The 23,646-nt window shown below is 39.6% G+C and overlaps 1 protein-coding gene across 5 annotated transcripts in view; it reads left to right on the forward strand.

The window, feature by feature from the left end:
* Positions 1 to 23,646, forward strand: part of dst (dystonin) — a 536,191-nt gene that overhangs the window by 293,251 nt on the left and 219,294 nt on the right. For all 5 annotated transcript variants that reach the window (XM_048596444.1, XM_048596445.1, XM_048596443.1 and 2 more), the window contains 7 exons: positions 707 to 842; positions 1,593 to 9,200; positions 11,126 to 11,275; positions 15,996 to 16,202; positions 16,925 to 17,074; positions 19,439 to 19,672; positions 22,417 to 22,572. In XM_048596444.1, the coding sequence (XP_048452401.1) occupies positions 707 to 842; positions 1,593 to 9,200; positions 11,126 to 11,275; positions 15,996 to 16,202; positions 16,925 to 17,074; positions 19,439 to 19,672; positions 22,417 to 22,572 (8,641 nt within the window). The remainder of the gene's footprint in view (positions 1 to 706; positions 843 to 1,592; positions 9,201 to 11,125; positions 11,276 to 15,995; positions 16,203 to 16,924; positions 17,075 to 19,438; positions 19,673 to 22,416; positions 22,573 to 23,646) is intronic.

The raw sequence follows: 23,646 nt of genomic DNA on the forward strand, positions 1-23,646 counted from the left end.
AAACGTTAACTCTGTTTTCTCCTTCACAGATGCTGTCAGACCTGCTGAGCTTTTCCAGCAACTTTGTTTTTGTTCCTGATTTACAGCATCCACAGTTCTCTTGGTTTTTATTAGATATAGCACTTGGGGCGGATGGGATCAAAGGTTATGGGGAGAAAACAGGATTAAGCTATTGATTTGGATAATCTGCCATGATCGTGAAGAATGGTAGAGCAGGCTCAAAGGGGGCTGAATGGCCTCCTCCTGCTCCTATCTTCTATGTTTTTATGTTTGTCTGAGAGTTTCTTTCTGGAGCCAAGTGACTATATAGTTGGTGCTGAAACAATCTCCGAGGTGCATTGTAAACGAAGCTCTTTGTTTACAGTCCTGACACACTTTCTGTTGTCTCGGAAACTAGAAATCATCCAAGAGAGGCTATCTGCTTCCTCACTTCCTTACTGAAAAAGCTCTGCTAGTGCATTTTCTTGTGCAAGTACTGATTTCCTTTAAATCTGGTGGCCATTAATCCCAGTTGATTAGCACATAGCTCTGAGAGCATGGCCATAAGGAATTTATGTCATAATGAGATCATTTTGTTTTAAATCCTCCAAATAGCAAGTTCATATTAATTTGATCTTGTGTTGATTTATGTCTATGAAGAGTTTTTATTTCACTGGATTGTTAATGCTGATAGAAAGCTCATTTCTGCACTTTTTTTAAACTGTAGGATATCAGAAGAAGATAAGCAGCAAACAGAGAAACAGCTTGAATCTCTTCAGGAAACTTATGATAAGTTGTGTGAGGAGTCTTCTGAGGGCCTCCAGCAAATACAAAGCACGCTAGCTGAAGAGACAATGGAGAAGGTAATAACCAACTCTGAGTTCAGGACATGTTTAAAGTTGCATTTCTGCAGCAAAGCAGGATATTTATATGGGATACCTTGTCATTAACCATCCAAAAATCCTGAATTTAGTTCAGTTGGATTGTTCATGAAGGTGTCATCAAGCAAATAAGCAAATGCTTTCAAACTTTTGACAAATGTGTGCTTAATTTTTTAAATAACTGCAAATGTGATATGCTGAGAGATGGATTTCCTTTTATTGAGTGAGAAAAGGGGGACTTCTTTTTAGCTTTGTAAAGAACTTCACTTCTGTATGCTGTAAACATGCATAGCATGGTTATCACAATGTTGAATACCTAATTCTTTCCTTTTTCTGTGAACAGAAGCATGGTGCTTAAGTTCTGTAAGTGCACTACACGTCATGTCACACACTAAAAGTAACCCTCTTTTGCTTCCTGTTGTGACTAACGCTTTAAAATACACGGATGATACTTTAGCATTAAAGGATGTGCATGTGGGACATTTTATAAAATAAATGACTTCTATCGACACCAAAACTGGGCCTCACTTTTGCTGTTGCATCGCTAACATTCACCTTCCTGGTAAGTACACATTATTGTTTCATTGTCGTCGCCATAACTGAAATGTGTTTTGCATGGACGGGTTCTGAAGAGCTTGGAGGTAACGATTATTTGGTGTTTGTATTTGATTATTTTTGGTGCCAACTTTATTCCCCCTTGTAAATACTCTTCTTTCTCCTTTTGATTTTCAGGACTATGAAACCATTGCAGGTGTTCTTGATGTGGTGACTGGGATGGTTTATCCAATATTCCCTGCAATATGCCATGGTTTTATAGATTACGACACAGGGGTGATTTTGCTGGAAGCTCAGGTCATTGAGTCAGGCCTGATTCTTCCAGAAACAAAGCAGTGCCTTGGTATAGAAGAAGCCTTGAGATGTCAGTTGATAGATGAAAAGATCTTCAACCAACTGGAAGAGTTGAGTAATTCCGCCAAAATTATTTCAAGAACCTTATGTGAATCACGTGACACCCATCCTGTTGTTGGTGTTTATGACAACAACATTATCTCAGAGATATCGGTCATTAAAGTCCTTGAGGCACAGTTTGCCACTGGAGGACTCAGGGTTCCAGCCACGGGTGAAAGGCTCAATCTTGAGGAAGCTTTTCAGAGAGAACTCATCACTGCTCAGCTGTACTTTAAATTGCAAGAGAGGCAGAAGATGTGCAAGGAGCTGATTGATCCAAATACAGCTGAGAAGGTATCATTAATGGAATTAATGCAAAGAGTCACAGTGGATAAAGAAACTGGACTAAGACTGCTTCGTATAAATCCAGGAGAGTGGGGCACAATCAACTTGAGATCTGGTAGACAGGTCAGTGTTCTACGGGCAGTCCATGAAGGCCTCATAGACCGTGAAGTGATGATCAGGTTTCTTGGTGCTCAGCTGTTCGCTGGCGGGCTTATTCACCCTCAGACAGGAGCTCGGCTAACAGTAGATGAAGCTTTGGTATGTGGTCTCATTGATCACGATGTAGCTTCAGACCTCCTCACTCACCAAGTTCAAACAGGAGGCATTATCAACCCAGCTACTGGCAGGAGATTAACCATGGATGAAGCTGTGCAGTGCAATTTAATATCGTCGAGCAGTGCACTTTTAGTCCTGGAATCACAGCGGGTATTTATGGGTCTCATTTGGCCTGATTCTGGAGAGATATTTTCTATCAACACTTCTTTGCAACAAGGAGTGGTAACGAATGAATTAGCTCACAAAATCTTGAATAACAGGCAAAAAATAGCAGCCCTTTACATCCCTGAGAGCTCATCAGTGCTCACACCTGAGGAAGCAAGCAAGCTAGGTATAGTAGACAAAAAGGCAGCACCTATTCTAAGCACAGTAACAATACCTGACTTGATGCCTGGCAGCAAACACTTTCCATCTTCACATGAAGACGCCTTGAACTGGGGATCAAATTGTGAAGTCGAAACTTGTGCTATTAATGACCCTACTGGTGTTAAAGAAAGAGACAGAGATGAGAATTCAACTCTACAGCAGATGGAAATACAACAGAAATTTGTATCATATCTGATGATGCACAGCTATATGGATGCAGGCTCAGGAAGGAGGCTACTTTTGGTTAATAGCGACTTGAATGGAAAGATTAAAATGGTGATGGAAGCAAGTGACACAGATGTTCCATTAGAAGATCAGCAAGAGTGCCTTCATATTCAAGATGGCAGCGTATTTGAGAATCTGTCAGAAGCTGGAAAAAAGTCAGAAAGTATCAGCTTCCTTAAAAGCCATGTTTGTTCTGAAAGGTTGGATTCAGATGATAGAGTAGAAAAACAGAGTGTTGATACACCAAGTGAATATTGTGGGAGTATTAATAATGAAGCATTATATTGGATGCCTGGTGTGCAACAGTTTCCAACAAATGACCTTGAAGAGTATGCATGTTCACAGACGATAGATAGTTCAAGAAATTGTGTGACCGACATCAAAGAAGGCAAAGCAATTCGGGCAACTGAAGCATTAGAAGCTTTTGCAGGTTGTCCTGAAGTGCCATCTCTTCCTGAAAACTTAAGTATGCATCCAGACTTTACAACCAGACAAACCAACCATGTTAATTCTTTTGAAAGTGATTTGGGAAACCATTTGAGAAAAAGTGAAGCGGTTCCAAAAGATGATCAGGTTACTCAAGTGGTAATTTCAGTGTTGCAAACTGCAGATTCCTTCCAAGAGGAAGAGGTTGCCAAGACTGTGTCTTCAGCAGAACATTTGGCAGCTGAAATCAGCCCGAGGATTCCAATACAGCAGTCATCTCCACCTCGTGAATGCAATAAGTTCACTCCATTTCCATCGGACATGGACCTCCGAAGAGACTTTGGAGAAGGCCTGAATAAAACGTTGGGTCTAGATGCATCATCTGGTATGCAGTGGGGTGATAAAGGTAGCAATGGTACTCAAAGTTTTGAAGACACGTTAGTGATCCACACAGAGCATGCTAACAAAACTGCAAACAGCGTGGCTGCTCAACAGTGCTTGGAAGTTTCAGAACTGGAAGAACCTAATGATCCAGGCGGAAGACAAAATATTGCTGAGCTATCAGTGGAATATAAAAACAACGTGGCAGATACAACTGCAAACTCTCTTCCTTTGGAATCACAGCTGCCAACTGGGAAAGATGTATTCATTTCAGAACAATTAGAAACTGAGGCGAAAACAAGTGAACACCTTGTATGTGGAAAAAATAAAATAAGGACAATTAAAACGTTAGATGATATTGCGGACACACATGAAATGGTAGATTTTTTCGGTACTCCTGATGCAGAAAGATTAAGTGAAAATGTGAAGATAGATGTCATGATGAAGATGAAGGATGAAGAACAATTGCTTACAGATGACAAGCATTCACTTGTTGCTGATAAAGATGAACTAGGAGGTAGCAATTTTGAAAACCAGGTCAGCATTCATAAGTTAATAGAAACACACACAGATTCCTCAATGGAAACAGTGTGTGATGTAATGATTCCATCGGTGGAAGAGTGTCTCTCCATTCCCAATGAAATCTTGGATCTGAGCCCTACAGAAATTGAAAGTAAAGGTGCACAATCTACAAATGATACTGTGGACCATCAGGAATCAAAACAAAAACTAATAAAGATCATTGAAACGTTGGATGACATAGCAGACTTCGATAAAATGGAGATTGCTGAACAATCTGTTGTGAGAGATAGTTTGTTAGAGAATGAACATCCAAATTCCAGTGAAGAAGGTAACAATGACAGTGTGTTAGGGAATGGGTTGAGTGGACCCACAAATACAGTTGAAGATGGTGCCATTCACCAATATGCTGGGTTTGCTTCTGTAGGTGGTGAGGTTGAAAATGGGAGGACCAAATTCATTACAAGCATGGAAGGATTGGAAGATATCGCAGATAGCCAAGAAATACCGTGGTGTATTGGAGAGCTTACAGGAGCAGAAGAGACTCAAATGTTTAGTCCTTCTGGAGTTGAAGATATTGAGGATGTATTTGAATGTTCCACAAAAATGGACAGCAGTGAATTTAGTTTGCTAAATGATGCAGAATTAAATTCAAATGCCAATGAGCAAAATCAGCACAAACAAGTGAATATTAAGGCTGAGCATGAAACAATGAAGAACTGTGGAACATCTGAACAAGGTGCATCAGTGGGTAATCTAATAATAATAGATAAAGTGATAAATGACTGCTGTCTTGATGCAAGATGTCCATTGCAAGAGGGTCCATTTGACAGTGCAGTAACACCGAAGAATGCTGAAGGCATCCACAGAGTTAATGGGAGAAATTTATACAAAGGAGAGGATGAAGAAAACGTTGCAGACAAGATTTCTTTAGAGGCAGTTGAAAGTAGGAAGTGGGACAGATTAGCTTTGATAAAACAGTACAAATCAGAAGTTGAAACAGGTGGAATATTTGACCCTGTTACTGGTAAAAGGTACAATCTTGAGGCTGCTTTGGCACATGGACTTTTGGATGAGGAGATGGCTGTGGATGTTTTGGTTTCACAGTTCCAGGGTGGAGAAATTTGTTTTGAGGAGAGTGGTGAAAATTTAACCCTTAGTGATGCAGTGGCAAAGGGACTTTTACCAAGTGACGTTGCTATCAAAGTATTAGATAAGCTTGGATTGATTGGAGGATTCTATAACCCTGGTACAGGAGAAATAATGGAAGTGGCTGCTACTGCAGAGCAGGTCGTAAACAATGACCTCTTGACAAAAGTATTACTTTCTGAGAAAATGGTCTCTGGAATTATTGACCCAGAGACCTGCAAGCTGCACAATGTTCATGATGCATTAAGACTTGGTATTTTGAGCTCTTGTACAGCTCTGCATTTGCTGGAAGGCCAAATTGTTTCTGGTGGCATTGTGGATCTCAAACAAGAAGACCAATTATCAGTGGCTGCGGCCTCAAAGCTTTGCTTGGTTGATGATAAAACTGCTGAACAATTGATGAAAATAGAAAAGGCAAAAAATGGAGGGCAAGTCGACGAGGTGACCAAACTAAGGGCATTAAATTACCAGCTTGAAATGTACGGCATATTGGATCCACAGACGAAACAACCTTTGTCTGTGATAGAAGCAGTTAACAGACACCTTGTGGAAAGGGATGCTGTGCTCTCTGTTCTTCGCAAGCAAGTTGTAGATGGTGGTATCATTCAGCATAAATCAGGACTTCGCCTCTCTCTGACTAATGCTTTGAGGCATGGTTTAATTAGTCAAGACCTAGCTGACGACTTGTTTGAATTAGAAACATCTTGCCAAAATATTCACACTTTAAATGCTGGGAAGAATTTGTGTTCTGAAGAAATCTATCAGTGGTTACATTTTCCAGTGGAAATTGAAAGGAACCAGACAATGGATGAATTCAAAACTGGAAAATCAGTGATTCAAGTTGAATCTGGCGATGCAAAATCATTGAATGGAAATTTGAAAAAAGAAATGAACCTTTACAAAAGCCAGGACAATGTTGGTGAAAGCCAAATTAACATTATTCCTTACTCTGATTTAGTGAAAATAAGTAAAATAGATATAGTCACTGGCCGAAGATACATGGCAGTAAAACCTCGCGAACAATGTTTGAATGTCCAAAATGTTGAACCAATGTCAAAATTACAAGCAGTTGGTGTAGATTTGGCAAGAACTCTCAGAGAGGAGTTAAATAATAAAACCATAGTATATGCCAGAGAAGGTGAAGTCACCAATCAGGACTTTGGAGCAAAGAGTGAGCTGAATTGTCAGATTAACCCTTCACCTTCTGGCTCCTCTGTTCAGGAAAGTAATCAAGATATTTCCCTCAATATCAAGTTTCAGGAGCAGGCTGGCCAAACCACTGAGGAAAATTTGCCTGGAAAACTGGACTACATTCCATCCAAACCATCTTGTTTTGAAGATTCACTGCAAGGTGACTTTTTCTCATATGTTCGAGAATGCATGTCAGATATCGAGCGAGAGTCAGAATTGGCTAGAAAAAAAAATCTTTTAACAAGAGAAGAGGAACTTAAGGAAGAAGTTGGAAAATTGACTGCAAAGACATTTATGGAAGAAAAATGTGTGGAAGAGATGGAGCCAAACAATCCCAAAGCCAATACCAAGGTTCAAGGTCTAATGGGTCTGCAAGGGATTGGCAATTTGGAAGAAAACTTTGAAGGAAGAGAGCCTGATATAATTCTCAGCCCACATGATGAAGCACAATTAAATGGAATTTCCAAAATAAATAATCAAGTTGCACAAGGTTCTGGCTGTGAAGAATGTGCAGAAGGATCTGAAGGAAGTGTAAATATTGCAATGGCTGTGGGGAATGTGCTGAAAGCTGTGTATATGAAGTTCAGTGATGCATTCAAAAGAAAACCAATTGAAGGTGAGGAAATCTCACGTGACGATACAATGATAAATGAATGCATGCAAGATGAAAAGTTTGTTGAAACATTAAATGACACTGCAGAACATGCAAGTAGGGTGAAAGAATTGGAGAAAAACATGTCTGACACCTCTGGAGCAGGAGGAAATGCGGGAGAGATGTCCAACTGTGATGGTCAAACATTATTTGTAGAATCTGAAAATCTATTGTGTCAAGAAAGAATCAATGAAGAAGTACAAGATCAGAATGCTGAAGGCAATCAGAAGCTTGAGATATCATTGGACAAAACAATAAATAATTCATTAGAGCTTGAGGATAAAGCCAACTTGGTTTTGGAAGAGGAAAGTCTTGTCCATTCAGAGAATGTGCTTGGTCTCACAATCGTTGAAAATGAGTCTTCAGAAAATACAGATGATCAAAGAACAGTTGGAATTAATAGTGGAACTGGTGATAATAAAGAAGCAGACACCTTAGATTTGAAGGAATGCAATACAGAGGTGGAAGGTGTTGCTGAAATGCCTGATGTTGAGGATGTAGCAACTTTATGTGGCGATACTGGGGCTGCTGTAAGTAAGTCAGAAATTCTCTTTGATTGTCTGAAACAAGAGCTTCTCAATGAAGAGTTTAGTGAATCACTTGGTTTAAAAGAAGAAAAGTTTTTGAAAATAGCAGAGTCGATTGCTTGTTTGAAGCCGGCAATGATGAGTGCACAAGCGCAAGAAATGCTTTTTGCAGTAATTGAAGAGAAAGATCCTTGCAGTTTGAAAAACCAAGCCCTGGTCAGCAGTCTGATCGATGAGCTTTTCTGTGAAATAAAACATGAAATTCCTGGTTTGATGGAAGACAGGCAAGTGAAAGAGACATTACGTGAAAGATTTCTAGTGCTACTCAGCACTGCAGAAACTTCTCAAGGTGTATTGCAGCAAACAGTCAAGGAGAAAGGGACTAACATGAATCAAGCGATTCAGATGAAAGAAAATGGTCATAGGAATGGAAATTTTGGCTCCACTACCAGTGGGTCAGAATCACAAGAAGGCATAGAGAAGGTAGCCATGTGTGACAGGGCATCAAAAGATGCCCAGTTAAATGATGACAGTGGTACTATGAAGCGGATGATAGAATTAAAGCAAGATAGGCAGGGAGATGACCTACGAATGCAATCTGCTGATTTTTCTGATGAAATGGAATTGCTGGAAGATGCACAGGCTGAAGTCATGTTGGAAGATGCATCTGATGACATTGGGATTAGCAACAATAAGGGTGTTGTGGAAGTGAAGGAAGTGTTGCAAGTCAGGCAAGATGGACAATATGTAAGTGAGAATGGAAGTAGGAAACTACCAGCTGATTCTCAATTGTACCTGCTAAGCAATATTCATGAGAATACCACTGAGCTAACAGTGAATGATTCCTGGGTTAAAGTGAGTGAAGAAGGCAATGTGAAGGAAAAGACAGAGATGCTAGGTGGCCAAAATACAAATGAGGACAAAAATGAAGCTTTGCTGATGCAGTCTCCTCCTTCCAGTGATCAAGAAGAATTTCCCAAGAACATAAAGGAGAGTGACAGTTTTGGCAAAGCATCAAACAATGTCTGGAATGCAGATATAATGAATGAAAGAGAAGTGCAATCTAGTGTACAAAGTACAAATGAAAGAACAAGTGAAGATTCCATTGCAATTTCATGTAGTAGTCCTGATGAAATAGAAGCACCAATAGAAAACATTCAGGAACCAATCACCTTTGAAAATGCACTATGGATTAATGAGAATAAAGGTGATATGAAGAACGCAATTGAAACTATAGCATGTGATCAAGATGTAAATAGAAAGAGAAGTAAGGATTTAGTGATGCAGTCTTACAATGCATTTAGTGAAATGAAACCGTTGGAAGGCACTGGGGAAGAGACCAACATTAAACTTGAACAGCATGAGGACCACAAGACTGTTGAGGGGGATGAACAGGTTAGTAATCCTTGAGATTTGTCTTTATACAGTTCAATTGTGAAAATTATGAAAGCACAAAACCAAGAATAAGTTGGATCATAATGTTGTCTGTACCCCTAGGAACATTCTCATTCCTCATACAATAGAGTCATTACCAATTAGGTAATAATGTAAGAAAGTCTTAATACAGTAGCTCACTTATATAATTACTTTCTTGCTGTGGTGCACTCAGCATTGTATACCCTCTTCTCAGTTCAGTTGAGTAGTAATATTGAATCAGTTCTATGTAGGTTTTATAGTTAAGAAGGTTTTTGCTAGGTCCATCATTTTTTCTTATTCACTCATGGGAAATAGGCATCATTGGCTGGGTCAGATTTGTTGCTAATCCAAAGATTCCCTTGAGAATGTGGTGATGAGCTGCTGTCTTGAACTGTAGCCATTAATGTGCTGTAGATAGACCCACAATGCTGTTGAGTAGGGATTTTGATTCAGTGACCTGATGTATTTCCAAATCAGGATGATGTGTGGAGAGGAGCTTGCAAGTGATGATTTTCCCTTGTATCTGCTGCACTGTCCTTCTAGATTATAGTGGTCGTGGGTTTGGAAGGTGTTATTAAGATGTTAGTGAGGAGGATTTTTCAGGTTTATAAGGCTTTTGCAATTGTCATTTCCAGTACCTAGGTCACTGCCAGGTTGTCCATCCAGCTTCAACTCTTTGAGACTTTCTAGCAAATGTTACAACTGAGTGGCTTGCTAGGCTTTTTCAGACGGCAGTTAAGAATCAACCACATTGATGTGGATGTGGAGTCCGCTACAGGCCAGACCAATTAAGGAAGGCAGTTACCTTCCCTTAAGGACATTAGTGAATGAGATGGGTTTTTTGAACAATTGACGGTCGTTTCATGGTCATCATTACATTCTTAGTTCCACATTTCCTTTTATTAAAATCAAACTGCACCATCCCCATGGTGGGTTTCAAACCTGGGTGCCCACAACATTACCCTGGGTTTCTGAATCAGCCATCTAGCAATAATACCACTAGGTCATTGCCTTCCCAAACTACTTTAGAACAGTATTCCAAATTGTTGCCCCTCTTAACTGAATGTGGGATTGTTTCTGTTGTATCTCTTGTCTATCATAAAGGTATTTTATTTTAAGTTGAACAAACATTATTGGCAACAAAATTGTTTTTCCTGAATGAAACATGGCAGAAGAACTTTACAATCAAATTTAGAACTCCCTGGTCATTTAGACAATATTCATCCTTCACTAGCATCTCTACAACAGATTATCTGGTCTATATCAGATTACTGTTTGTGGAAGCTTGTTTTGCACAAATGGATTGACATGTTTCCTTCATATTGCAAGAGTGACTACATTTCACTGAAACAAAGGTACTTCACTGGCTCAAAAATGCATTGATATATCCAGATGTCATGAAAGGCACCATAAAATAGGCCTTTCTCTCTGCACTGAATCAGTTATAATGAAGGACACTTAGAAAATAATCTACAATCAGGCATGCTTTTGAGAAAAGGCATGAAAGACTGATCTTATCAAATGTTGGAACAGGCTTAACATGGCAAATGGCCGACTCCTGATCCTAATTTTTGATCCTGAGTTATTGTGATTCAACTCTGATGTTCCTCTGAAAATGAAAAGCAAATATCTTACTCTTGCCACCTGGTGCACTATTTTGGGCTTAGGACAAAGATTAGAAATTGTCAATGACTGTAAATTTCAAGATTTCCTGAGCTTTATTTTCATGCATTTTGTATCCACCATTGTTTTGTATTAAATATTATTTATTATATCGAGTTGATTAACATTTTCATTATGATCAAATTGTTCAATTTAATGATTATCTTGAAAATAATCTGTTTTTTCACAACATTACAATGATTTAGGCCAAAGCTGAAGTGTTAATTCGATTTTTGTTGCAGACATGTAACATTGCACAGCAGTGTTTGCAACATGCAGAGAATCTGCAAGCTCACTTAACGTTACTCCAAGATAGGAGAATCCAACTGGAGAGCCTGCAGCCAATTGACACAGACCTGGAAATCCTTCAAAAACGACTAGATTACCACAAAGTAAGTAATATATTTCATATGGAACTAGCTCACCAAATTTAAAGTGCAATAAACATTTGTTCAACTTAAGAGCCATGACTGGGAAAAAGTGTGATTGTTTTACTTATGTAATGCAGCGACATGTTGGACTGCCTTCTTCAAGATTGCCTTGGAGTGGATACAAAGGAGTGGTACCAGACACTTTAGTTACATGGTGAGATGAGAGATGTCAGGATTGTTCTTGTCAGGAACGGAAAGAAGTGATTTAGTAACAGTGTTCAAAACAGCAAAGAGTTTTGATAGAAATACCGAGTAAACGAGGAGAAGAATACCTTAGGCAGGTACTTTAATTACTAGAGACCACAGATTTAAGATGCTTGCAAAAAAAACCAGGAATTTTTATACACTGAGTTATGATGATCTGGAATACACTGCCTGAAAAGGTGGTGAAAGCAGATTCAGTTATAATTTGTAACAAGGAGTTGGGCACAGATCTGAAAAGGAACAATGTGCAGGCTTTAGGGAGAGAGCAGGAGAATGGGGCCAATTGGATGTCACTTTTCAAGAGCTGGTACATATCTGATGGGATAAGTGGGCTGTTTATGTGCTGGAAGATATTGTGGTGTAAGTTTAGTTCATTTGTGGGCAAATGCAGGGTGAGCCTATGAAGCAGCTTTCAATGTAACTGGGATTACATCATTTGTGCATTAAGTGTGTGCTGTAGGAGTACGTTCTTCATTTATAATTGGAATTGTATTCCTGGTAATCACAACTTAAAGTGAAGTAACTAAGCGAGTTATGTTTACCCTTTAAAACCACTGTAAAAACTATTATTAGGACTGCAGAACATTCTGAATCAGAAAAAAAATTACACCCTGTATAACCCTTCACATTGCTAAATTCCTGTATTCATAATCAAATAACTTATAAACTGAATTGAAAAATAAAAATGCAAAAAATATAAAGATCTTACTTTCAGAACTTTTCGTTTGCCACTCATTCTGCTTCCTGAACCTCCTGTTTGCCACAGATCCTGCGTTGTAATCTTTCTGGTCACAGTGGGCTCTTCCTCTTGTTGCCCCAGTTCAGGGTCTCTCTCACGGCTTAATCTACCCTCTTGCTGCCAACCCTCCAACCTGCAGCTTCAACTGTTCCCTCGCTCTTCTGTTTGCTGGTTCTCATTCCTGTGTAAGCTTCATCTGGCACATGTGCTTCTATGGCTCTTGCTGCCTCTGCTCATGTCCAAAGGCCTTGCTCGCAGCGAGGACTCAGGAGAGGGAAGCAATGATCAGGAGCATGTACTTCTGGAGCTCCCAGCTTCAGATCAGTCTGGGTGTTGAAAGGGGACACAAGTTCAGGTGAGGGCAATGATGAACATGAGTGTCACCGAGTTGGAGATTTGGAAAAGCAAAGATCAGCAAGAGGATAAGTCAGGAAACAGCAGAGATTGTAAACTGGAGGGTAGGTTTGGGAGCAGGAGAGACTGCACATTAATGGTGCTGAACAGGTCACCCAGTTTGAGATCATATTAGTGAAAAATTACTTTAAAATCTTGCAATGTCAAGCAAGAACACAGGCCCCATTTTTGAAGCAAAATAACATTAAACTTATTGTAAATTATGCACAGCAATAATTCCACTCTTCCTATTGAAATCATGTAAGATTGTTGTATCACAACAGTCACCTCTTAACCCAAGGTGCAGAATGATCTAACAGATACCTTCAAAATTGAGAGGATTTCATTGGATAGAGTGAGTGAAAGTATTCTCACTTATGAGGCCTTCCAAAATTCTGGGCCTTTGTTATTAAATGATCAATAATGAATCCATTAGCAAATTCAGGAGCAACATCTTGATCCAGACGGTGATGAGGATGTGAAACTTGTTAACCGTTGGAGTGTTTGGGGTGAAGAGGAGGTTCATATGAATATAATGGCTGGCATAGATCTGAAATTAAGCTATGCAGTCCATGTTGTTTTAAGAAGTTTAAAAACGTTTGACCATATTGGTACAATTTATTTGTTTTTAAACTTTTAGGGTCTTGCTTAGGTATTGTCTTGGATACTGGGGTTGGCACTCTCACAAGTGGTCTGATGTCCTGGCTAATATTGTCCACCAATATGTTTTTGCTTTTCTCTTTCCTCTAACCATGCTTGCTCCATCTCTCACTCTAACTCTTGCCCACTCTATTCCTATTTAATGCCCATCTTTCCCACCTCCCTCTCTCTGCTCACCCTATCTTGCCATGCCCCCTCTCCCTCGCTCTCCTCTCTCCACACCAATCTCCTGGCACCCATCTCTCTGCTTCCCCTCTCTCTCCCTCCCTTTCTCACCTCATTCTCTCTGTCTGCACTCACACCTCTCTCCCCGCCATCTCTCTCTCTCTCCCCCTCCCTCCCTCTCTGTCTCTCAGTTTTCTCTCTGTGTCCACACACCAGTTCTCCTTTGTTGGAAGAAAGATATCAAAAAGGAGACTTGAGTCCTGTGTATAGTGGTACCAGTTGGTCTTTATTCAGAGCTCTTTGCCAACGCAACGTGAGAGAGGTCTTTGGAAACAGTTTCTGCTAGACACTCTGCCTTTCTCAGCCAAGTACAGCATTTTGATACATTCCCCATTCCAATAATTACATGTAACATTGATGTCATTGCTAGCCACATTTCCCCTAATTTACACATCCAATCCCGAAAACACGCGATCAATGTTGTCAACTCTATGGACAGCCCTAGGTCCTCCCATGATGTCATGATGCTTACTAGAGACCTCTGTCATCTACCTTTGGGATCTTACAATGCATCTCATTCAAACAGATTCCAATAATGACTGTTATACTCCTTCCTAGATATTTGCAAGCTGCATCACGTTAATTGCCAATAAACTGAATATTTGCTTATCACAAATGATTTTTTCAAATTCTGTCAAGCAATTTATATTCCCTACTAACCTGATTACATGATATACAAAAGGATGATAATTTCTACCAATTGTTACAACATTTGTAATTTCAGTTCCAAATTAAAGTTCTATAGTCACACCTAATATTATGATTCCTTGACAAATCTGACAAATTGGGGAACAGCTTCTCTCTCTCTCTCTCTCTCTCTCTCTCAACTCTTGGAGATCAAACAAAGACAATCTGTCTATCTTGCAGCTGTAATTATGACTTCTGCTGTTTGCATGCTGTAAGTTGGTTTAAAACATGTTTGATTCTTGGGTGAACTTTACTGACTCTATTGTAAACGCGTTCTAGTTACTAAATAAGACAGTATCTATTCAAATTCCATTGATGAAGATGAAATTCAATCACTTTCGCAACTTTACCAAGTCGTTAAACTTATTTGGGTTCTCAAAGTACAACAGGACATGACCTCACCCTAATTCTTATTTTATGATTTATCTTTGTCATTCTCCCCTTGATCTTTGGGTTTAAGGATCTGCTCAAATTATCTACATCTGTACTTAGGCTGTTTGCTAAGCTGTAAAGCTGCAGTTGTTTATTTTATTAAAGTCCCACTGACCATGTTTTACAACCTCTTTATACTCCCCCACCATGCTAACTGTCTCTCATGCTCTCTTCGGGATTATCTGTTTACACTATTTGTCGCTTCATCTTCCCTGCTAAAGAAGTGGGCTTGTCTTTACTGTCTAAGGTTGACTGCTCGTAGGAATTCAGCTAAATTCCCCTTGTTAGTTTATAGGTTGTATTTTAATTTACAGTTACCTAAAAAGTTCAGCACACTGTTGGATCAGAATTTTCCTTCCACATTTAACTAAATAACAAACTTGAGTGTTAGTGCCCAGGTGTCTCTTATCTAGATTTTTCAAGAATGCACCTTATCAAAAATGCTTATGTGCTTAGTACAGCCTGTCTACAGAAATCTAATTAAAATCCCCAGCCTTTTCTCGTGGAACTTTTCATTATCTTACCGGTAACACTATATGGCGACCACAAGCCTGGCTATAAAAGTTGCTATATGTAGCTGCTAATTCCTTCTCAACCTTCCTCCCTCACTTTCTTTGTCTCTCTTCCTCCCTCTTTTATTTCCTCCCTCTCTCTCTCTTCCCCCCATCTCTTTCTTCCCACCATCTCTTTCTTTCTTCCCCCATCTTCCTCATTCTCTTTCTCCTATCTTTCTCTTTCTCTTTCTCCTCTCTTTCTCTTTCTCCTCTCTTTCTCTTTCTCTTTCTCGTATTTTTCTCTTTCTCCTAGTTTCTCTTTCTCTGATCTTTCTCTTTCTCCTATCTTTCTTCCTCCCTCTCCATCTTTCCCTTTCTCTCTGTCTCTACCTGCCTCTCTTCCTCGCTCCCACTCTCTCTCTGGCTGCCTACTGTCTGGCCCATTGTTTGTCCTTGCACGTTTTCTCTCTCCTTCCAGTTCTCTCTTTCCCTCTCCTCACTCTCATTCTGTCTGACTTCTCTTGCTTCCCTTGCCCTCATTCTTTGTCTCTTTTCCCCCTCCCTCCCCATCAATCTTTGTATCCCCCCACTCCCTTACTCTCACTCTCTGTCTTTGTCCCACACTCTTCCCCTCTTCGCCACCCACAAATTTGCTTGCTGTCTCTCTGCATCTGGATGCCCTCTCTGTGTCCCTGGGCTGTCTTAATTTCTTCATCCCATTAAGTCCTGATGATTTTAGATGTACCTGTCGAATGATGTTTTATTAAGGCCCTGATGTCATACTGTAAATGTGTAAACTCTCGAGGTCTGTCATGTGGAATGGTTCATGTAAACCTCTGTTTTCCAGTTAATAAAGTGTGAGCTGGAGGAGTCCGTAACACGCGATCTGAAAGCTGCTGAGAAATTTCTGGATAGCGTTCACCTGGACCCTGATGAACCGTTACTGAAGAATTTGGAAACTGACTGTAAAGATTTACAAATGTCTCTCGGGGACATGATTGATGTGTGTGCAAGCAGAGTTGAGGCCCTGTCAAGTGCCATTGAAATAGAACAGGTCTGCTGTATTGTTTTTCCAAATATTTTACAAATGATCCTCCTCTTTATTATGTCAAAATGAATACTTCAATGATTTTAGACTCTCTGCATTACTTCCAAAATTATAAGGGGCACTTTACTAATGTCAGGCTCTCTCCTGACACACACTTTGTGAGGTCCCCTGTAAATCTGCACAACACACACACCCCATTGTTGGAGGTGAATTGGACCTTTTGCAAGTAAGGTCGGTAGATTTTTATTCGGCAAACCTACCAAGGAAAATAGGGCAAAGTGGGGTCAACGCTGTTAAGGCTCAAGTCAGTCCAGATTAAATGAATGATGGTGAAAACTAAAGGGCCTCCTCCTTTTCGAATGTTCCAGTGACTTTTCCAGGAATGCCTTTTTTGTTTTCAGTGTTCGATGTCCCGCATTATAAACAGTAACTGGTGGAATTCCACTTGTGTCCTGTAACTGTGGGTCTGTTGCTGATCATACTGTCTGCTGGCATCAATCACTTGCCAATAAAACACTGGTTTCCAACTGTTTCTACTCAAAACAGCCAGAGCACTCTCGGACCTTAGAACCTGCAATTTTGAAAATGACATTAATGCAAATGGTTAATGGTTTTGTTTTGAGTTTGGACACCATCTGCGGTTAAAGATTTTAACAATGGCTCCTTCTGGGCCATACCGCCTTCTGGTTTTGATACAAACTGGTTGAAATTTCTATTCTGCTTTTCAGTCTAAGATCAAGGCAATACATCAGGAGCTCCTCGCCACACTCGATCGGCTGTCCACTCATGTGCAAGACAATGCCACTGTCTTAGAAACTCTGTATCCAGACATGGCCAGTGATTTGGAAACTGTTGAAAGATGTATACGGCAACACAAGGCAAGCGTTGCAGACAAATCCTGTAACTCGAGAAAATGGTTACATTTGCAGTATAGCTAATGAGAATTAAGTTTTTAAATGTTGTAATAACAAGGTGACTTTGCAGGGTTAAGCTATGATGGTAGCATTTTAGATAGAAACAGCATATTTAACATATGAATATGCAACAAGGTCTTTCACTATAATTTGATCAGAGAAAAGGGCACAAAAAGCTAGCATACAAGTTCAGTAGGGAAGACAAATGGAATGTTGGTCTTTATTTCAAAAGGAAGGGAGTATAAAAGTTGGGAAGTCTTGCTAAAACTATACAAGGCACCAGTCAGACAGAGCTTGATAATTGTGAATAGTTCTGAACCTCTTCTCTAAGGAAATATGTATCGGCATTGGAGGCAGTCCAGAGGAGATTCACTCGGCTAATCCCGGATATGGAGGGACTGCCTTATGAAGAAAGGTTGAGTGGATTGGACTTCTACTCATTGCAGTTAAGGAGAATGAGAGGAGACCATATTGAAGCATACACAATTCTTAGGAGACTTTACAGGGTAGTTGCAGAAAGGCTGTTTCCCCTTGTGGGAGAATCTAGGACCAGAGGGCATAAGCTCAGAGTAAGGAGGCCCCCATTTAAAACTGAGATTAGGAGAAATTTCTTCCCTGAGTATAGTGAATCTGTGGAATTCCTACTCCGAGGGCCATAGAAGCTGGGTCACTAAGGACAAGCAAGGCTGAGATGGATTTTTAATCAGTTAGGGAATCAAGGATTATGGGGCTAAGGCAAAAAAGTGGAGTTGAGAATTATCAGGTCAACCATGATTTCTTTGAATGATAGACCAGACTTGATTGGCTGAATGGCCTACTTCTGTTCCTATGTCTTATGGTCTTAGAAGTAAATAATGCTCAGGACACCAAAAAGAGTCCAGTGACTCTTTGTCAAACTCCCTTGATTGGAGTTTCTCATATTTCGGGTTTGATTAAATTCAGTTCAGTGACCTGAGATTGTGCACCCGACAAATACTTTCAATACAATGTACTTAAGCATAATTCAGAGCAAATTTCAAATTGATCAAGCTGTCTATCTGAAAATAAGAGTTCAATCTTGAAGTCTACCAACTTGTGCTAGCACCCAACACCCTCCATTCATCATGCTGTGGGCGTAGTTCAATCAAGAGACTGATGTCAGGCATGTTGAACAATAACTGTAGAAAAAACTGCCAAATGTGTTTTTTGATGTCTTTGGTTAAATGGAAATTAAGTGGAATTGTTGCTTCTGTTAAACGGTTTCTTAGCACCAAATTTACCTGAGTTGGAAGAGTCAGAATGCTAGATGAGTTAAACTCATTCAGTGGTTAGCAGTAGCAAGTGCAGGTTTGGCATTTGTTATTTTTGGGAACCAACCTATTTGATATGCTAATGTTCTCTGCTTGGCTGTTATTGAATTGTTTCCATTGCAATTGCATCCAGCAAAGTGGGATTCATGACCTTTAAATAGCCTCTATTACCTCTTCACAATTTAAATTAATTCTGATATTTTGGTTTATATTTTTGGTTAAAGAATTGTTCTTTGTGTATGCAGTTCTTATAAAAGACATTGGCTTGAATTTGTGGTCAGTAAAGAATGAATGGCGCTCACCATTCTTGATGTTTAGATTTGTCCACAGGCCTTCTGTGAGGTCTTGTACTGCAATTTAGAATAATTAGAGAATGCACGGTCCTGCTCAGGGGATATGGACCTGTGTAAACAGAGCAAGTAACTATATCTCCCTTTATCCAATCAGATTGAAGAATCCTGACTGAGCCACATAGAGTCCAAACCAGGAAGTAGAAGTTAGAGTAGTTGATTTAATATTTTACTTTTAAACATGACGTTATGGAGAGACACAATGAAAGATGCAATGAAGAGGGAGGAAAAAAAACAAAAATAAATACCTTTTAAAATAATATGTGTAAATTTCCAACATTAAATCACAAGGAGTGAATCTCCACACTTATAAAAAAAAAAGTGCAGAGAGTTTGTTTGACAGCAATTGGGACTTACTATGTTGCTAACTCTCCACTTATGCTTAAGTGGACAAGCCCTAATATTTTCTGGAGTGTTAGTTAGAATGTGAGTGCATACAGTTAACCTCATGTCTTCTATGCTGAGTATCTCAGTGGGGTGCCAATGTTGTGACTTCTATGGAGTAACAGTAGATTAGTAACAGTAGCAGCATTTTCGATGTTTCCACATTTGACAGTGCATGTGCAGTCATTGGAAGTTGCAGTCCAATTTACCCTTTAATACCAGTGAACTCAGATAACTTTGCTATTATTTTTACATAGATCACTCTGTAGAATATAACCATTGACACCATTCCTATCTTTTTGCAGGATTTGGAGAAAACTTTGAGCGATTTGAAAATTCAGCTTGATGCTACCGCATTTGATATCCAGTTCTTTGTTTCTGAGCATGCAATGGACTTTTCTCCGCAGGAAAACAGGAAACTGCTCAAACATTTGAATAGCACCCAGACATTTTTTAAAAGTGTGATGGAAAGGTTAACAGTACAAGTGGAGGCTTTGAATCTTCAATTACAGACCAGATTAGAATTGGATGATCAGAAGGTTTGAGTTGCTTGATTGTGGGCAGTTGGCATGATACATAACAAAATTGTCTGCAGCATGCTTCTATGAAGCTTATGGGATGTGTAATTTTACCAACATTATTTGAACACTAGTATTGAAACAATCTGAAATCTCTGTTCTTATAGTTTGGTCAAACTGTTGATATATCTCAAAATATGATGACACCCAGGCCTTGGGTGAACCTCTGTCGTCAACCTCTAGTGTTAACAATAATGACAACATGTACTTACAGCGCACCTTTAACTTAGTCTCAAGGTAGTCACAGGAGCATTATCAAACATTGTTTGTCACTGAGCTACCTAAAGTGATACTAGAACAGGTGACCAAATGCTTGCTCAGAGAGAGAGGTTTTAAGGAGCGCCTTTCACATGAAAGAAAGCTGGAGAGGAGGTGACAGTCGGGGAGGAAACCCAGAGCTAAGGGGCAGGCAGTCAAAGTGATGATGTGCCAGATTTGAAGCAAAGGAAATCAGGGAGTGCTAGAGGCCAGAATTGGAGGAATATTAATATCTTGGAGGACTGCAGAAATGGAGGAAGTTACAAAAGATGTGGAGGAGCAAGGCCGTGGTGTGATTTGAAAACAACATATTGAGGTGTTGCCGACATTCATCAGTGAGAACAGGAGTAACGTAGATATCTGTGCTTTATAAATTTGTACCTTGTCATCTTTTGTGCTTCTACCTTTCAAAGTAATTTTCAATAGGTCGCTTCAAAAATCTCCAAATGCCACATAATTGTCCAAAAATATTTATTAAGCCCGTAATGAAAGTGCATTTTAGTTCACAGCAAATGTTTGGTATTTGATAAAAGATCTTCAGTTTGGAAGCAAGATTTTAGAAGTTTTTTTGAAGGAACAAATGGATCTAGATAGACTCAAAATTATGAAAGTGGACCGTGTAGATGTCAGCATGTAAGTCAGTCTCTGTGTCCTTGCAAAATCTCTCCAAACATTGTGTAACTTATACATTGGGTATAAAAGGAGTCTTTGGATGGATGTAGAGTGTTTGCCATTTTGAAATGTCATCTATGTCTGATGCATAGAGTGGCTATGTCTCAAACACTCCTGCATCTTGCACCACGGCTATATTGCCTGCTTAATCCCTTGAGCTCAGCTGTAATGAAAAATTGAGGCTGACTACTAATGCAAGTACAGCATTTCCATAGCTAAAAATGGAGAATTGACTTATACACTGAGCAAAAGCCATGATTTTGGGGTTATTTTATATACCTGGTCTACTTAGATGCCATGATATAAAGTACACCAAAGCAGTTTCCACTGACCAGCAGAACCAGGAAAGAGGTGAAAATTTTATTTTAAATGTGGCAATCTGGAATTCTGATTCTGAATACACTGCCTTAGAGAGTGATGGAAGCGGAAAGGGAACAAATAGGAATTTGTATTCATGCATGTAAAGAAAAGATTTGCCGAGGTATGACAAAAGAGCAGGGACGTGAAATTAACCAGATAGCTGTTGTAAAAAGCACAGTGAGCTAAATGTTGTTCTGTGCTGCATCAACCTGCCGCATAGTTAGATCATATGATTCGCAGAACAAGTGACGGACATAAATTTAAGTTCTTCACTTCTGCATGTAAGGTGTCACTGTTAGTGCAGAATTCTGCAGAGTTGCTTATTAGCCAGGTCAAGAGCTTGTCAACTTTACACAAGTAGAATTCTTATCCCTTGTCACTGCATCACTGTTTTGCAAAAGACATCTCTGAGCTGAGATCAAAGTGCCCGAGATGTGTTAACCAATACAAAAATAAAATACTGCAGCTGCTTAAAATCTGAAATAAAAACAAAGTGCTGGAAATGCATGGAGAAGAGTTAACATTTCTGTTGATGACCATCAGCAGAACCAGCGTTAACAAATTCTTGCCATCTTGCTGAAGCCAGAGGATATTCAGAATATCACTCAGTCTCTTAGCCATGACGTGTCAAGTACCCATAATCTCTCGTGTGATCATAACTCCAAAATGAGTCACTTGGTGATGAAGTGTCTCGGAGTTTGATGCTGCTTTCTGAAGATTGTACCTCCCCACAGATCTCGATGCACTTCAATGTAATCTTCTCGAGCTTCAAGTTTTTGTAGTGTGAAATATATTGCAAATGGAATGTGTGTGAATTTCATTAATTCATCAAATGAAACAATGTGGCTATTTAATACTGGAATCATGCCACACTTCGTGAGTAATTTGCAGCATGTCACTGCATGGGTTCACCATTTACATAGCATTCAGCAAGTTGATGAGCACTCAAAATAGTGTTTGTTTAAAAAAAACGCTGCTTGAAATTCAAATACTTTCCACAATGTGACTAACGCTGCTCTGTAGACCTTTTTACAGATGACTGCTTGCTGTATTATTCATTCGCAATCTCTCTCTCTCTCTCTCTCTCTCTCTCTCTCTCGAGAACAAAAACCTGAAGCCTAAGGCCATCTGAACAAAGCAAATAAAAAGAGAGCTGTTATCTTTCTGCTTGCATGACAATTGTGTGGACGTGACGCTGACGGAGCTAACTCCTTCGTGAGATAATACCCATTTATTTAGTCTAATTTATCGTAACCCATCTTCTTCACTTGTTTGGTAAACTGCTATCATGTTTGCAGCATACACTGGTGAATTAGCGTAGATTTTTATTGTAGAGAAGGAAAAGACTGTCTTAGCGAGAAACAAGAGCAAAATGACTAAGATGGTGTATTTTTTTCTATGCATTGGCAAAACAGGCTTTCGAAGAAAAGCAAGAAGAGTGTAACAAGAAATTGCAGGAAATGTGCGACTTGCTGATGGTGACTGAAAATAAAATTATTGGTTACGAGAGTGCAATGTCCATTCCTGATGATAGCTTAGCTAACTTACAACAGCATCAGCTGGAGCACCAGGTTAGTGATACAATGCATGTTTTAATGAGTTAGAAATGTGTAAATGTTGTGACTTGAGTCAACATGGTGAGATCCTGCTGATTGCAACCCTGGAGGGGTTTTAGTTACAGTTGCGCTCAGAACTTCAAGTGCACAGGCACTGGTTATCACATATAACTCATCATTAATGTGCAGCTTGAATAATTAAACTGTCAGCTGAATCCTCACTCCAGGTCTGTTTCTCATAATAATGTCATAATTCCTTTTTGTTGGTTTACATTCAGGGGTCTGTTGGTGTATGTCAGTGGTCATCACTTTTTCAGGAGTCAGCCGCATCTAACTTTGTAGCTGGATGGGCCACTACACCCGGTCCTTGACACTCACCCAGCTCTCACCTCTGATTTTATGTAGATGTGCTAGCATTGATCCACAGGTCAAACCAGGTGAGGGTGCTTGAGGGCTAATGTCCACTTATGATGGAGAACAGTAATCTCCAACCATCCTTTTACAAGTGCACAAAAACTGTGCTGCCTTGATAGATGTAACAGAAATGGTATTCTGTTACTGATGCTATAAGTATCACGGCACAACTGTGAGGATTGCTATAAAGTTAATCACCAACACACAAGAAGCTGTGGATCATCAATTGCAGTCTACCACAACCAAAACCAGACTGTCAAGCCACTGGAAACAGATGTGTAAGACAGAGAGTGGGCAATCCGAGCACAATACATCTCAACTGTAATAAATCTTGTGCAGGTGTTTCTAATGTGCATACCCTTCCAACCCCCTTCATTCAAAGCCCGAGTTAGATCTCCTATCCCCACCGTGAAGTAGAATTTAGTATTCATCAATAGACATCAGCATTTGTGGAGAGAGCAAACGAAAAAAAAATGGAACCGCGACTTAACTTCTTGTGAATTACAAACTCTCAAATGAGAGACAGTTAGATCACAAGAATAGCTCTGCGGCTGCTTTTCATTTTCTGTTTATGGCCCACAGATTATTACAAAAATGGAATTCTGTTTCATTACTTATCTATGTGGGATTTGAACTTGTAACCAAAGCTACTAGCCCAGTACAATGATTTGACAA

This window comes from Rhincodon typus, chromosome 5 (assembly GCF_021869965.1).
Source record: "Rhincodon typus isolate 14 chromosome 5, sRhiTyp1.1, whole genome shotgun sequence".
NCBI classification, from domain to species: Eukaryota; Metazoa; Chordata; class Chondrichthyes; order Orectolobiformes; family Rhincodontidae; genus Rhincodon; species Rhincodon typus.